The sequence below is a fragment of the Bos mutus genome, chromosome 10 (genome assembly GCF_027580195.1).
Source record: "Bos mutus isolate GX-2022 chromosome 10, NWIPB_WYAK_1.1, whole genome shotgun sequence".
NCBI lineage: Eukaryota > Metazoa > Chordata > Mammalia > Artiodactyla > Bovidae > Bos > Bos mutus.
The window spans coordinates 82,436,424-82,451,831 of record NC_091626.1 but is presented as its reverse complement, the minus strand read 5'-3'; the positions used below and the strand labels follow the sequence as shown (position 1 = coordinate 82,451,831).

Below are 15,408 nucleotides of genomic sequence, written 5' to 3'. Positions count from 1 at the left end.
CACACGCTGCCCTGGAGCGCCGCCTTAACGCACTCGGACGCATTTCCTAATACTCCACATGGCCGCATGCGCGGCTATAAGCAACATGGCAGCTTTGCCAGACACCAACACGGCAACCACAGCCTCAACGCACCCGGAAGCGCGAAAGAGCGCCTGTAAAAAACATATCTGCCATTCTGCCAACACTTATGGTGGCTCTCATTTCAGCTTCAAAGGGAGAGGGAAACCGGAAGTGACTTTCCCTCCATAGCATCTGCTGGGATCTCTTTCCGGCTAGCCTTGAGGGTGTCCGCGTGAGAGAGTTAGGCAATTTCTTGAAGCCAGAACTGGGAAGCGCTAGTCCGCCGTGCCTAGTTGGAGACGTGGCCGGGCCACGAGACTGAAATGTCGGACACGTGGAGCTCTATCCAGGCCCACAAAAAGCAGCTGGACTCACTGCGGGAGAGGCTGCAGCGGAGGCGGAAGCAGGACTCGGGGCACTTGGGTGAGGCGCGGGGTTGTTGGGGCCGATGCCTTGCTAGAGAGGGCTTGAGGGAACCCTGGAGAAAAAAGCTCCCGAGTTGGTGCCTTTCCTCAAACGTCTGTTTCTTTAACGCTTCATACATTGGTTCCGGTTCTCTTCCCCCTCAGCAGCACAGATGCTTCATTTTCCTGCAGGTAGTAGCGGCTTCTTCTCACCCTGGGCTCTGGTTCCTCCAGTTCTCTTTCCCAGGTCGGAAGCTCCCTTCGCATCTTCGCGTCCCCCCGTCTCGTTGACTGACGTTTCTTAAGTCTACGAGAGCGTCCCGTTTGCTAGGCCTTTCAGCCCCTATTCCTTGAAGCAGCAAGTCCCTTTTTATGGTTAACTCCCATAGCGCTTTGTTCTTCCCTTGGTTATAGCAATTGCTTTGTATTGGTCGTTTCTTTGCGATTCTGGGCACCGTGAGAACAAGTACTGAGCCTTTATATCTACAGTGCCCAGTTCAGTGGTCCTCACAGAGTTGGCACTCGATGTTGCTGAATGAGTAAAAGGAAGTGGCATTGGTTTAGCCATTTACACACCGAGCAGGAATCTGAAAACATTTGTTTTGAAACTTTTTCTCCCCTCCTATTGACCCGTGTCACAGTCTTAAAACTTGAAGGAACCTCAAAAGATTGTCTACTCATACCACATCCCCTACACAAACACTTAATTATCTAAAGCAAATCAATTAAAGATCTGCAAGGATAATGAGTACGTACCACTCTTGTGGCAACTTGCATTGTTTATCAGTATACCCGAGTCCATTTCTTAATCTTGTGTTGAAGTATATTAGGTCTATGCACTTGTATTCTGGCCCTTGAAACTAAAAGATGCCTTGGCAGGACTCTTACACCAAAATAAGTGGACATCTATCGAGTATCTACATGAGTCTAGTTAGACAAAAATTAGACCGTGTCCCTGCCCTCAAGGAGTTTAAAATTTAGTTGGGAATAAAGGAGAAGTCAGAAATACACGATGGTATATGTAAAATGCCAAATGAATTAATTCCACAATGAGCATAGTGAAGGTAGAACTAACAAGAGTCAGTCTAGTCAGTGAAGGCATCATGGAAGAGTTGACACTTGGAATTTGGTCTCAGTGGCTATATAGGACTTAAATAACTAAAGAGATGGTAAGAGGGCAGAGCAAGTAGAGGAAGAAGTGCAAGTCATATTACCAAGGATTAATTAATAGAAATTCCACTTCACTTTTACATGGTATTAACCACACTTTGGTATTAACCAAACTTTGTGCTGTATGCAAATCCAACCACTAGAGTCTGAAAACTTCATCAGGGTCCTTGCTGAGCATGTTTAATAATTTTGAAAGCAAGATCTATTCTCCCTTGAACATAAGTATTCTTTTGGAATATAAATATCTCTTGATTTGTACATCCACTTAATAAAATATGGTTAAGACTTTTAGTATAGCCACTTGATATAATTTAGATTCCTGTAAAATTGTTTTTGAGTTTGTGATTAAACATATATTACCTTCTAGCCCAGAGCTTTGATGGGCCTATTTGGTCTTTAGGGGATAGGTAGAGATGAAACACACAAATTAAGTCAGCCAGCCTATCATTGTTCTTCCATTGAGTTATTTTGGTTATTCCAAAGAATCTGTTTCTTTAAGGGTTAGGATTCTCAGGAAAACATTGTGAAACACTCTCTTAACCAGTTTGTCATGTAAGATATAACCAAAGGCTACATGAAAATTCAGATCATTTAGTTCTTTTCTCACAGGAAATAAAAATGTTCTTACCACATCTATATTTTTATAGGGTTACTGAAATCTGATACTTAATTATTTACTGCTGAGCTCAATATTAAAAGACAAGGATATTTAAATAAACTGAAATGTATCCATGTCATTAATAAATGCAAAATATTATGAACAAAGAATCACTGGGAGACCTTTGTTAGCTTGGCATTTTTAAGGTATAACTTAAAAAAAAATTATGGCAAAAGTACACATACCATAAAATACCATCTAACCATTTTAAAATGTATAGTTGATAGTGTGATATATATTCACATTGTTGTGCAACCAGTCTCCAAAATTCTTTTGTCTTGCAAAACTGGAATTCACTATTTTCCCTTCATCCCAGTCCCTGGCAACCACCATTCTACCTTGTTTCTGTGAGTTTGACTACTCTAGATACCTTGTGAAAATGGAATCATGAAGTGTTTGACTGATTTCCTTTAGCACATCCTCAAGGTTCATCTATGTTGTAGCACGTGTCATAATTTCCTTCCTTTTTAAAGCTGAATAATATTCCATTGTATGTATATACCACATTTTCTTTATCCATTTATCCATTGGCGGATACTTGAGGGTTGCTTCCACATTTTGGCTATTGTGAATAATGCTGCTGTGAATACGGGTGTAACAGGTTATCGCTTCAAGATTCTGTTTTCAACTTTTTTGGACATATAACAGAAGTGGAATTGCTGGAGCATATGGTAATTCTATTTTTAATTTGCTTAGGAGCTGCCACACTGTTTTCCATAGAATAAAGTAGATTTCTGAAATGAGGATTATTACTTTCAATAAATGTTTATTTCATTAATTGAAACAAAATAAACTTGGCGCAGCTTCAGTTCAGTTCAGTTCAGTCGCTCAGTCATGTCCGATTCTTTGCGACCCCATGAACCACAGCACTCCAGGCCTCCCTGTCCATCACCATCTCCTGGAGTTCACTCAAACTCATGCTGTCCATCGAGTCGGTGATGCCATCCAGCCATCTCATCCGCTGTCGTCCCCTTCTCCTCCTGCCCCGAATCTCTCCCAGCATCAGAGTCTTTTCCAATGAGTCAACTCTTCACATGAGGTGGCCAAAGTACTGGAGTTTAAGCTTTAGCTCAGTCCTTCCAAAGAACACCCAGGACTGATCTCCTTTAGAATGGACTAGTTGGATCTCCTTGCAGTCCAAGGGACTCTCAAGAGTCTTCTCCAACACCACAGTTCAAAAGCATCAATTCTTCAGCACTCAGCTTTCTTCACAGTCCAACTCTCACATCCATACATGGCGCAGCTTAGCACATAGTGAATATGTGAACTGCTCAATGTATTTCATCAATGGAATTGAAGATGTGAATATGGATATTGACATGTTTTAGAGGTCAGCAAGTTCACAATCTGGCCATATTTTTATGTCTTCAAGCTAGTATTTTATCTATCTTCAACAGAGCTCTTAAAACTCAAGTATTAAGTATTCCTTTGCTGAGCCCAACACATTATATTTTTCATTAGATTAGAAGTGGAGAATCAACATAGTTACCAGCATAATGGAAGTGCTCAATAAATGTACTGAATTAATAACTGAACGGATACTTTCTGAAGGAGTTGGAACTCAGGGATTCCTAATTATTTTCCGCCCATAACCCATTTTAAGAATGATAAAGGGTTGGAATCTTTCGCCCAAATTTGTGTATCTGTGCACAAATTTGTGTTTGACTTCAGGGAATTCAGAGTGGCTCAAGCCCATCTATAAATAACAGTTACATTAATCAGCTGTTAAATTTTGTTCCAAATATTAAATGTGAGCCTCCTCCTCCTAGTAACCTTAAAAGAGCTATTTTCAGCTCCATGTCCTGAATGCAATGAAAAGAATACTCCCAGGAGGTGTTACTAACATAAGGATTCATAACCAGAATCACAGAACTGTATTAAAACTTAAGTATTGGTCAAATTACCAAAAAGAAAAAAAGATTTGTATCCAATTCTAGGGATTGAAAATATATGTTAAAGTGGTTCTTTATCATAGAGTTCTTGCTGTAAGAAAAAGTCATTAAACATAACTCAAAGAACATATAAATTTTGTTAGTAGAGAAAGCAAAAATTGTAAGAAATGTTTATATTACAGTCTTCATAGTATCAGTAGGTGAATTATAAAAAGTACATTTTCAACTTAATGATATTAACATCGGAACAAAGTCAGTGCTTTTCCTCACTGAGATAATGTCTGCTAGGTGTTGAAAGTTTACATGAAAAAACGTGTAGTATATTTTAGAAATAGCATGTAACATTTGCATGAAAAATCTGATAAACTAGTTGGTAGAAAATGAACATCTAACCAAACATCTAACCAGCATTAAGATCCAACCAAATTTATACATTGTTATTTTAAATATGATAATAGATGTAATAATGTCAAGTAGATTGCTTTATTCTTTGAACTGTTAGATTCTGGACTTCATTTAAAATAAATTCAATCAACAAAATGTTTATCATGGAAATAATGTGGTATTATTGCATATTTAAGCCAAGCATCTCAAGAACCATTGTGGCAAAAAGGAAAGTAATGTGACAGTGAATAAGTGTGTTCCTGAACAGAATTTGGGTTAGATTACATTAACAAGAATGAAACACTGATTGAAATGTTGAAATTATGGAAAATGCTTACTATTTACTTTAATCAGTGACAACACTTATTTTCTTTTAAGTCAGAAGGGCAAGAAACAAGCAAAATATGCTAATTTAAAAGGTAATAGGTCTCCAAAGAAGACATGCAAATGACCAACAGGTGTTTGAAAACTTGTTCAACATCACTAATCATCAGGGGAATGCAAATCATAACCATAATAAGATATCATCTCAAACTTGTTATTAAAAAAAAGAAAAGTGTTAGCAAGAAAAGGGAATCCTGATTCACCGATAATGGGAATGTAAACTGGCGTAGCCACTATGGAAAACAGTATGGAAGTTCCTCAGTAAGTAAAAAAACAGAATTACCATATGATCTAGCAGTTTCACTTTTAGGAATTCAAAGGATTTGAAATAAGGATTTCAAGGAGATACCTGCACATCCACGCTCATTGTAACATTATTTATGTTCACATACAGCCAAGATATGGAAGCAACCTAAACATCCATTGATGGATAAGTGGATAAAGAAAACATGAAATATACATGCAATGGGATGTTTCACAGCTAAAAGTAGGAGGAAATCCAGCCATCTGTGACAGCATGGGTGGATCTGGAGGACATTATGATAAGTGAACTAAGTCAGATGCAAATACTGTATGGTCTCACTTAGATTGTATTTGACATGTGGAATCTAAAATTGTCAAAGTCATAGGAGTAGAGTGGTGATTGCTAAGGCCTAGGGAAGGGGAAAAATGGAGAGGTGATAGTAAAAGGGTACAGAATCTCAGTTATGCAAGATAAATAAGTTCTGGAGATCTCTTACACAGTGTGTAGTGCCTATGGTTAACAGGACTGTGTTGTATACTTAACATTTTCTAAGGGGGTAGATCCTGTGTTAAGTGGTCTTACCAGATACACAAAAATAATAATAAAGGCAGCAGAAAGAAACTTTTGGGAAATGACAGATACGGTTATGGCCTTGGTGGTGGTAATGATTTAATGAGTGTAGACTGTCTCCAAACTCACTGAGTTGTATATGTTAAGATATACAACTTTTTACATGCTAATCATAATTAAGTGGTTAAAAAAAGACATAATAGAGACCCACTCCAGTGTTCTTGCCTGGAGAATCCCAGGGACAGGGGAGCCTGGTGGGCTGCCGTCTATGGGGTCGCACAGAGTCAGACATGACTGAAGCGACTTGGCAGCAGCATAGGGTGCTTAGGTCTTTATTAAAGAAATAAAACTCATACTAATGGCAAAAGAATATTAAAGGTACCTGGCAAGTAATGTTTAAATATAAAGGGGGGGATATGGATAATTTATATAGTTTATCTAAAATATTAAAAAGTTTCAAAACTGCACAGCTCTTTCTGTTGTCAAATTATTTATTTGGCTGTGCTGCTGGGTCTTAGTTATGGCACTCGGTATTTTCTGTCTTCCATGCGGCATGTTGCAATATGTGGGATCTTCAGTTGTGGCATGCAAACTCTTAGTTGCAGCATATAGGATATAGTTCCCTAACCAAGGATCGAACACAGGCCCCCTGCATTGTTAGCATGGAGTCTTAGCCGCTGGAGCACCATGGAAGTCCCTCAAACTCTTTAATACCTTATATAATTTGCTCCCTTTAGCATACATCATGAGTTAAAATGGTCAGTACATAATGTATAAAACTGTGCGTGTAATGCCTGAAATGCTAATTTTAAAACACTTTGTATTTTTTCTGCTATAATAATAAGGTTTCATCATTAATTTTGCTAGGTTAGGTTACTTAATGAAAGAAATTTTTGGTTTCTTCTGAAGAAATTTTAAATTTGACTGATTTTTTTAAAAGCTCAGAGTTTGAAACTAGTGTAAATTATAATTGGGGTATTTTTAGCTCAGATTTATTAGAATCTCTCAGTTGCAAGGGACTTGAGTAGTTACCAGTTCAATCCTATTCAGTGTAAGAATTGTGCCTGTAATCTTCCAAGTAAGCTAAATAGTAATTGTCACTTAAATTTCATATGTTATCTTTAGCTTAGATTGCTTGCTCTCAGACTTTCCCATCCAGACCTTCAAAGTGCTTCCATGATTTCTATGTGTACAACACCTCCTTGCCAAAACAAAACAAGGAACTTGTTCTAGTCTGAGGTTCAGCACAACATAAAAGAATCATCAGTGAGCAAGGTGAAAAAAACTCTGTCAATTATTTAATGTTTTCAGCTAGTATGAAATTGTGGAGTCTCTTTTCCACATAGGGTATAACTTATTTTCCTAAAATGTAACTGTTCCGGTAAGGTGTTTGGTATAGTTCAGCTCCATTTTCCTTGGAATTCTGAGCTAAATTTTTTGAAGTCAGTTCTATTAGAGTGGAAATTTCTAAGTAACTAAAATACCTCTAAATGTAAACTAGTGGCCACTTGCTGCTGCTGCTGCTGCTAAGTTGCTTTAGTCGTGTCCGACTCTGTGCGACCCCATAGACAGCAGCCCACCAGGCTTCCCCATCCCTGGGATTCTCCTGGCAAGAACACTGGAGTGGGTTGCCATTTCCTTCTCCAATGCATGAAAGTGAAAAGTGAAAGTAAAGTCGCTCAGTCGTGTCCGACTCCTAGTGACCCCGTGGCCACTTAGATAGTATTTAACAGAATTCCAGTATAGATCCTGAATGTTTAATATTTCGCTTGTATTTTAAATAAATAATCACAGATATTAGGCTTTCCCAAAGGTAATATGTTGTCCTAATTTGAGTTTCTTAAATCTTGTTAAGGTTGTGATGGCTACCCAGCTTTTGAAGTACTAGAGTAGGTTATAGGAATATACTCAGGAACTATTATTGGTGACCAGGGCTTCAGTAGTTCTATAAAATTTTTGTGTTTGAGTTATAACCCCCAACACTGTCATTTTTTATACTCTCTGATGTCCAGCGGGCTTTATTCATTAAAACTCGAACTCAGTTCTTCAAAAAGATCTCATCACAGTTTAGGTTGGTGAAAATATTCTTGATAAATTCAGGTTGATTATATCAGTTGTCATTTAGCGTGACTGAAGGGAGGTGGTATGGACATTTAAATCTACCAAGCTGCTAATTTATTTCCTTTGAAGCAGAGCAAGGAATGAAATTAGGAAATACTTCTCACCCAACATAGAAAGAGTAAGCAGATCCCAGAAAATTTATCTTGGCAAAGCAGTGAATGCTTGGGTGTGATTTAATAAAGGGTCAGATCAGATCAGTCGCTCAGTCGTGTCGGACTCTTTGTGACCCCATGAATTGCAGCACGCCAGGCCTCCCTGTCCATCACCAACACTCGGAGTTCACTCAGACTCCTGTCCATCGAGTCAGTGATGCCATCCAGCCATCTCATCCTCTGTCGTCCTCTTCTCCTCTTGCCCCCAATCCCTCCCAGCATCAGAGTCTTTTCCAATGAGTCAACTCTCCGCATGAGGTGGCCAAAGTACTGGAGTTTCAGCTTTAGCATCATTCCTTCCAAAGAAATTCCACGGCTGATCTCCTTCAGAATGGACTGGTTGGATCTCCTTGCAGTCCAAGGGACTCTCAAGAGTCTTCTCCAACACCACAGTTCAAAAGCATCAATTCTTCGGTGCTCAGCCTTCTTCACAGTCCAACTCTCACATCCATACATGACCACAGGAAAAACCATAGCCTTGACTAGATGGACCTTTGTTGGCAATGTAACGGCTCTGCTTTTGAATATGCTATCTAGGTTGGTCATAACTTTCCTTCCAAGGAGTAAGCGTCTTTTAATTTCATGGCTGCAGTCAGCATCTGCAGTGATTCGGGAGCCCAGAAAAATAAAGTCTGACACTGTTTCCACTGTTTCCCCATCTATTTCCCATGAAGTGATGGGACCGGATGCCATGATCTTTGTTTTCTGAATGTTGAGCTTTAAGCCAACTTTTTCACTCTCCACTTTCACCTTCATCAAGAGGCTTCTTAGTTCCTCTTTACTTTCTGCCATAAGGGTGGTGTCATCTGCATATCTGAGGTGATTGATATTTCTCCCAGCAATCTTGATTCCATCTTGTGCTTCTTCCAGTCCAGTGTTTCTCATGATGTACTCTGCATATAAGTTAAATACACAGGGTGACAATATACAGCCTTGACGTACTCCTTTTCCTATTTGGAACCAATCTGTTGTTCCATGTCCAGTTCTAACTGTTGCTTCCTGACCTGCATACAAATTTCTCAAGAGGCAGATCAGGTGGTCTGATATTCCCATCTCTTTCAGAATTTTCCACAGTTTATTGGGATCCACACAGTCAAAGGCTTTGGCATAGTCAATAAAGCAGAAATAGATGTTTTTCTGGAACTCTCTTGCTTTTTCCATGATCCAGGGGATTTGGCAATTTGATCTCTGGTTCCTCTGCCTTTTCTAAAACCAGCTTGAACATCAGAAAGTTCACGGTTCACATATTGCTGAAGCCTGGCTTGGAGAATTTGGAGCATTACTTTACTAGCATGTGAGATGAGTGCAATTGTGCGGTAGTTTGAGCATTCTTTGGCATTGCCTTTCTTTGGGATTGGAATGAAAACTGACCTTTTCCAGTCCTGTGGCCACTGCTGAGTTTTCCAAATTTGCTGGCATATTGAGTGCAGCACTTTCACAGCATCATCTTTCAGGATTTGGAACAGCTCAACTGGAATTCTATCACCTCCACTAGCTTTGTTCGTATCTAGTGCTAAATCTGGTCAGAGAATTTTCTGCACGAAATGAAAGGACTGTGTTGTAAATGCTGGAAATCTGAATTCCTGAGGAATGTGTAGATTGACAGTGGTTGCCTTTTTTCATTTTCACGTCTCTTCACTCCTAGATCTTCGGAATCCAGAGGCAGCACTGTCTCCAACCTTCCGTAGCGACAGCCCAGTACCTGCTGCACCCACTTCTGGTGGCCCTAAGCCCAGTACAGCTTCAGCAGTTCCTGAACTAGCTACAGACCCTGAATTAGAGAAGAAGTTGCTACACCACCTCTCTGATCTGTCACTAACATTGCCCACTGATGCTGTGTCCATCCGTCTTGCCATCTCCACGGTACTGACATCATAAGGCAAGGTTGGGAATTGCCACTGTTTTTCATCAGTTCATGGTCAGGGTTTTAACACTTTCCCTCCTGCCTTCCTTCCTTAGCCAGATGCCCCTGCCACTCAGGATGGGGTAGAAAGCCTCCTACAGAAGTTTGCGGCTCAGGAGTTGATCGAAGTAAAGCGAAGTCTCCTACAAGATGATGCACATCCCACTCTTGTGACCTATGCTGATCATTCCAAACTCTCCGCCATGATGGGTGCTGTGGCAGAAAAGAAGGGCCCTGGGGAGGTAGCAGGGACTATTGCAGGGCAGAAGCGGCGTGCAGAGCAGGACTCCACCACAGCAGCTGCCTTTACTAGCTCTTTGGCCTCTGGTCTGGCCTCTTCAGCATCAGAAGTAGCCAAGGAGCCAACCAAGAAATCAAGAAAACATGCTGCCTCAGATGTTGATCTGGAGATAGAGAGCCTTCTTAACCAACAATCTACTAAGGAACAACAGAGCAAGAAGGTAGGGGTAGATAGAAGTGTTTTCACACTTATACTTTGAATTTTAGCATTGGTTGAGAAGAATTTACTCCTAGGGGCAAAGAGCAGTTCTTAGAATTGAGGGTTTAGAGCAGTGGTTCTCAACTGAGGATGATATTACCCTCCCTCCTAACGCCCAGGGGACGTTTTGCAAAGTCTGGAGACGTTTTTGGTTGTCACAACACAGGAGTGCTACAGATACCTATTGGGTAGAGAGGCAAGGGATGCTGCACAGCATCCTATAATCTTAGTAGGTTAACCCACAAAGAATTATCTGGCCAAAAACATCATCAGTGCACCAAATGCTGAGAACTCGGATTTAGAGAATCTTTTTCACTGGGTCTTTTTCACTGGTTTGGAAGAATATTTCGGACCCACATGAATTAGCCATTTCCTATTTCTAGCTGTATAAATTTGAACAATTCTCTCGATGCTTAGTCTTTTCATTTGTGAGACTAACTAGAATACCACCTCCCACCTGTCCCCTCCACCCACCCACCGTGTAGAATTGTTGCCTAGGCTCTGAACCAAACAGTAAAGTGCTTATCAGCACTGTGTCTTGCTTCAGTACGTATTAAATATAAGTGGTTTTGGTTGAAAAGAATGCTTTCCTGGGGAGGGGAGCTTAGCTTAATGCTTAGCAGCAGGAACTGCTCTGCATATATTTTAATTTCATCCCAAGTGCAGATTTGTGAGAAAGGACTAAATCCATGAAAAATCTCTTCTCCTGGGTTTTCTCATATTAATGTAGTTTATTGACCCTTCTCATGCATTGGAGAAGGAAATGGCAACCCACTCCAGTGTTCTTGCCTGGAGAATCCCAGGGACGGGGGAGCCTGGTGGGCTGCCGTCTCTGGGGTCGCACAGAGTCGGACACGACTGAAGTGACTTAGCAGCAGCAGCAGCATAGGACATTGATGTCAAGTAGAATTTGCAGAGGTGGTTTAAGGGCTAATTTTATCTACGAACCCTTTGCAGACGAAGGTTTCTTCTATCACCCAGGTTAGTCAGGAGATCCTAGAGTTACTAAATACTACAACAGCCAAGGAACAATCCATTGTTGAAAAGTTTCGCTCACGAGGTCGGGCTCAAGTTCAAGAGTTCTGTGACTATGGAACCAAGGAGGAGTGTATGAAAGCCAGTGATGCTGACCGGCCCTGTCGAAAGCTGCACTTCAGGTCTTTTGAGGGGAAGAGGGTTGGCTGGGTCTTCTAGAAGCAGTCATTTTTTAAGCATGGTTCTTCCACTCATTGGGTTTGTCTTTAATACTGTTATTAAGTGCTTTTAATATGGTTTGTCTAAGACTTCGAGATTCTGAAGGTACACTTTCAGAAGTAGTGTTCTATGGGAGGGAATACAGGCTGCATTCTCCAAAAGATATGAGATTAAAAAAAAAAAAAAATTGCTCTTTTCTTGCAATAGCAGGATATCTCTGTCTTTGATCCCCAGGGAAAGTTAAAGTTCTCTAGAAGGACAGTCTTAGGAGAAACAAGAACCTGGCCTCTTAGGTCAGAGCTTTATTCCTGTCATAAGGAAGTTAAGTTTTTGCTCAGAGAGGAATTGAAAAACATTTCTTTATTGTAAATTACAGATTTTAATATCACCTGCTTTCCTTATCTGAAAACTCTGAGAGGAAGCTCTGATGATAGTGAAAGATTGCAAATTTTGCAACAGTTTAGAACTTGAACTGGGGGATCTAACTGGAACACCATATTGATTCCAACTGTCCCTTACTATTTCCCCAGACGGATCATCAATAAACACACTGATGAGTCATTAGGAGACTGCTCTTTCCTTAACACATGTTTCCACATGGATACCTGCAAATATGTTCACTATGAAATTGATGCTTGCATGGATTCTGAGGCTCCTGGAAGCAAAGACCATACACCAAGCCAAGAGCTTGCCCTTACACAGAGCGTTGGAGGTGACTCCAGTGCAGATAGACTCTTCCCACCTCAGGTACCTGTCTGCTCAGAAAACTTAACCTCAACTTAAGGACCTTTATCTCAGTAGAGCAGCCATACATGTAGGAAAGCAAGGCATAATCAGCAATCTCCCTTGCTGATTGGGAATGGAGCGGGATATATAGCATATGAGGGAACAGGAAAATCCAATGGAAAAAGAGGGACTGGGGCCATGAATCGGAGAGTGAAGGAAGGGAAGATGACCAAATACCACCTCATGCAGTGGATCTGTTGTGATATCCGCTACCTGGACGTCAGTATCTTGGGCAAGTTTGCAGTTGTGATGGCTGACCCACCCTGGGATATTCACATGGAGCTGCCCTATGGGACCCTGACAGATGATGAGATGCGCAGGCTCAACATACCAGTACTGCAGGATGATGGCTTTCTCTTCCTCTGGGTCACAGGCAGGTAATGCAGTTCAAAGATATGTAGGTATGGGCAGATATAGTACAGAGTGAGTACTGGGTGGGGATAAAATCTTGGGTTTTTCTAGCTCTATTAAACTTATGACTCAGTCAGCCTTTCTTACCTACTGAGATCTGATGCCTGTTTATAATACAAATGATACCATGAATTCTGTTTAGCTCTACATTTGTTTCTTGTGAAAGGTAAGACCATTGAGAATAGATACTATGTTTTGCCTTTTCATTCTTAGATCCATTCTCTTGCCCCAATGGTGTCTTGCATGTAAATGTTCACCGAATGTCTATTGAAAACAACACATATATCTTGAAGGGAGAAAAAATACTGCCATGGAAGTAGCTGTTTAACCCTTATTTCTTTCCAGGGCCATGGAGTTGGGCAGAGAATGTCTGAACCTCTGGGGGTAAGTAGCCATCACTGTTCTTTTCTTCTGAGGGAAATATGTAGTTGATAGGGTTTCCTTCTTTCAGAGTATACTGTGATTTCTTGCCTCTGTAGAGTAGATGGTATCATCCTTAAACTGTGAAAGCCTGATTAAAGTTCTGATTCTTTTCTTATATCCCACAGTTATGAACGGGTAGATGAAATTATCTGGGTGAAGACAAATCAACTGCAGCGCATCATTCGAACAGGCCGTACAGGTCACTGGTTGAACCATGGGAAGGAACACTGCTTGGTGAGCAGCAGGGGGCCCAATACATTAGATGGAGCGAAAAATAGGAGTTGTTTGATTTCTTATTGAGAAACAGTTCAAATACTGGGGTTTCATAAAACTTTCATAAATTTTTCATCATTCTGTTCTCTGGTGAGCAGGTTGGTGTCAAAGGAAATCCCCAAGGCTTCAACCAGGGTCTGGATTGTGATGTGATCGTAGCTGAGGTACGTGCTTTCCCCAGGCATCCAAAGAGCCACATTTTAAATCAGCTGTTCTAGTCAGGTATATTCTTATTCCAGGTTTTCTCATTGGGATCATAAACATAAGTGGAAAGGCCTAGAATTGCTATCTTGGGTAACTTAAAAGTAGCTCGAGCTTTTATTTCTTAGGTTCGTTCCACTAGTCATAAACCAGATGAAATCTATGGCATGATTGAAAGACTGTCCCCTGGCACTCGCAAGATTGAGTTATTTGGACGACCACACAATGTGCAACCCAACTGGTAAGGAGACCAGAGAACATGCTAGCCCCCAAGGGCACAACTGTTTATGGTCAAATATATAAGTTAGTAGAGCATCACCTTCGGAGAAGGCAATGGCACCCCACTCCAGTACTCTTGCCTGGAAAATCCATGGACCGAGGAGCCTGGTAGGCTGCAGTCCATGGGGTCGCTAAGAGTCGGGAACGACTGAGCGACTTCACTTTCACTTTTCACTTTCATGCATTGGAGAAAGAAATGGCAACCCACTCCAGTGTTCTTGCCTGGAGAATCCCAGGGACGGGGAAGCCTGGTGGGCTGCTGTCTCTGGGGTCACACAGAGTCGGACACAACTGAAGCGACTTAGTAGCAGCAGCAGCAGAGCGTCACCTCACTTCCACTAGTCTGTAAATGGGCTTCAGAGGATTCTTAAGCGACCAGCATTCACTGGAAAACCAAAAGGTTTTTAAGATTTAAACACTGCTCTTAAGGTCTCCACCCCTAAAGCTCTTCATTATTCTACTGCATGTACTGAATCTGCCCCCTGGTGGTTACTGAGAACCTATTTAATCTGTCAACAATTTTAGTCTTTCATCCTATAGGTAGAGCTTTAAAAGACATGCTGCTAGCATGTTACTCATCCAGAGTAGTCACTGGCAGCATAACTTTGTGATGTAGACCTAGTTAGCTGTAAGTTATTAACCCTTAATTAGTACAGATCCAGCCTCTTTTAACATCAGAATTTGCCCAATTTCTTACCAGCCTTAGTACCATATACTATCTTTATAAAAGAATTGGCACAGATATTCAGAAGCCTATTGAGATGATAGGCAGACTTAATGAAAAGAACACATCTTTTAACAGTATTAAGCCTTTAAATTCCAGGATTTTTGGCTTGCCCTGTCTTTCCCCTTGCTTCAGGATCACCCTTGGAAACCAACTGGATGGGATCCATCTACTAGACCCAGATGTGGTTGCCCGGTTCAAGCAAAGATATCCAGATGGTATCATCTCTAAACCTAAGAATCTATAGAAGTACTTCTGAACCTAAGCATCCATAGCCATGGCTCTACAGGCTGCACCTGAAGAGTAATATTTGTACAATAGCTTTTTTTCCCCCTTATTTAAATAAAAGTTTGTATTGTAGTTGGGATTTCGAGGTCAAGTTCTGGCTCTGCCACTTAAGAGTGTGTGATCTTGTGTAACTCAACTTAGTATGATTGCTTATAAATGTAAACTGGGAATGTTAGGTAACTGGGAAATGTTACCTGCCTTATTGGGTTGCTATAAGGCTTCAAACTAAATGAATGTGTGGGAAGCATTAAAATGTTGATTTGATCAGCAGTTAAGTGTTATAAACATGATAAGAAAGGGTTCTCTGGGACATTTCTCAAGGTAAGATCTGAGTTTCACTTAAGATTATCATCACTAGAGCTGTCATGTTTTAAATAGTTGCTTATT

General features: G+C 40.8%; 1 protein-coding gene across 2 annotated transcripts; it reads left to right on the top strand.

The window, feature by feature from the left end:
• Positions 1-262: 262 nt before the first annotated feature.
• On the top strand, positions 263-15,403 carry METTL3 (methyltransferase 3, N6-adenosine-methyltransferase complex catalytic subunit). 2 transcript variants are annotated; one of them, XM_005900551.2, is made up of 11 exons: positions 263-484; positions 9,686-9,903; positions 10,000-10,404; positions 11,424-11,599; positions 12,167-12,383; positions 12,612-12,799; positions 13,179-13,217; positions 13,382-13,490; positions 13,628-13,693; positions 13,859-13,971; positions 14,869-15,401. In XM_005900551.2, the coding sequence occupies exons 1-11, from the start codon at positions 385-387 to the stop codon at positions 14,978-14,980; spliced, it is 1,743 nt and encodes a 580-aa protein (XP_005900613.1). In that variant the 5' UTR covers positions 263-384; the 3' UTR covers positions 14,981-15,401. The 2 variants fall into 2 exon arrangements, with proteins under 2 accessions (XP_005900613.1, XP_070234431.1); XM_070378330.1 differs by lacking the exon at positions 13,859-13,971 and having other exon boundaries at positions 14,869-15,403.
• The last annotated feature ends 5 nt before the right edge of the window (positions 15,404-15,408 follow it).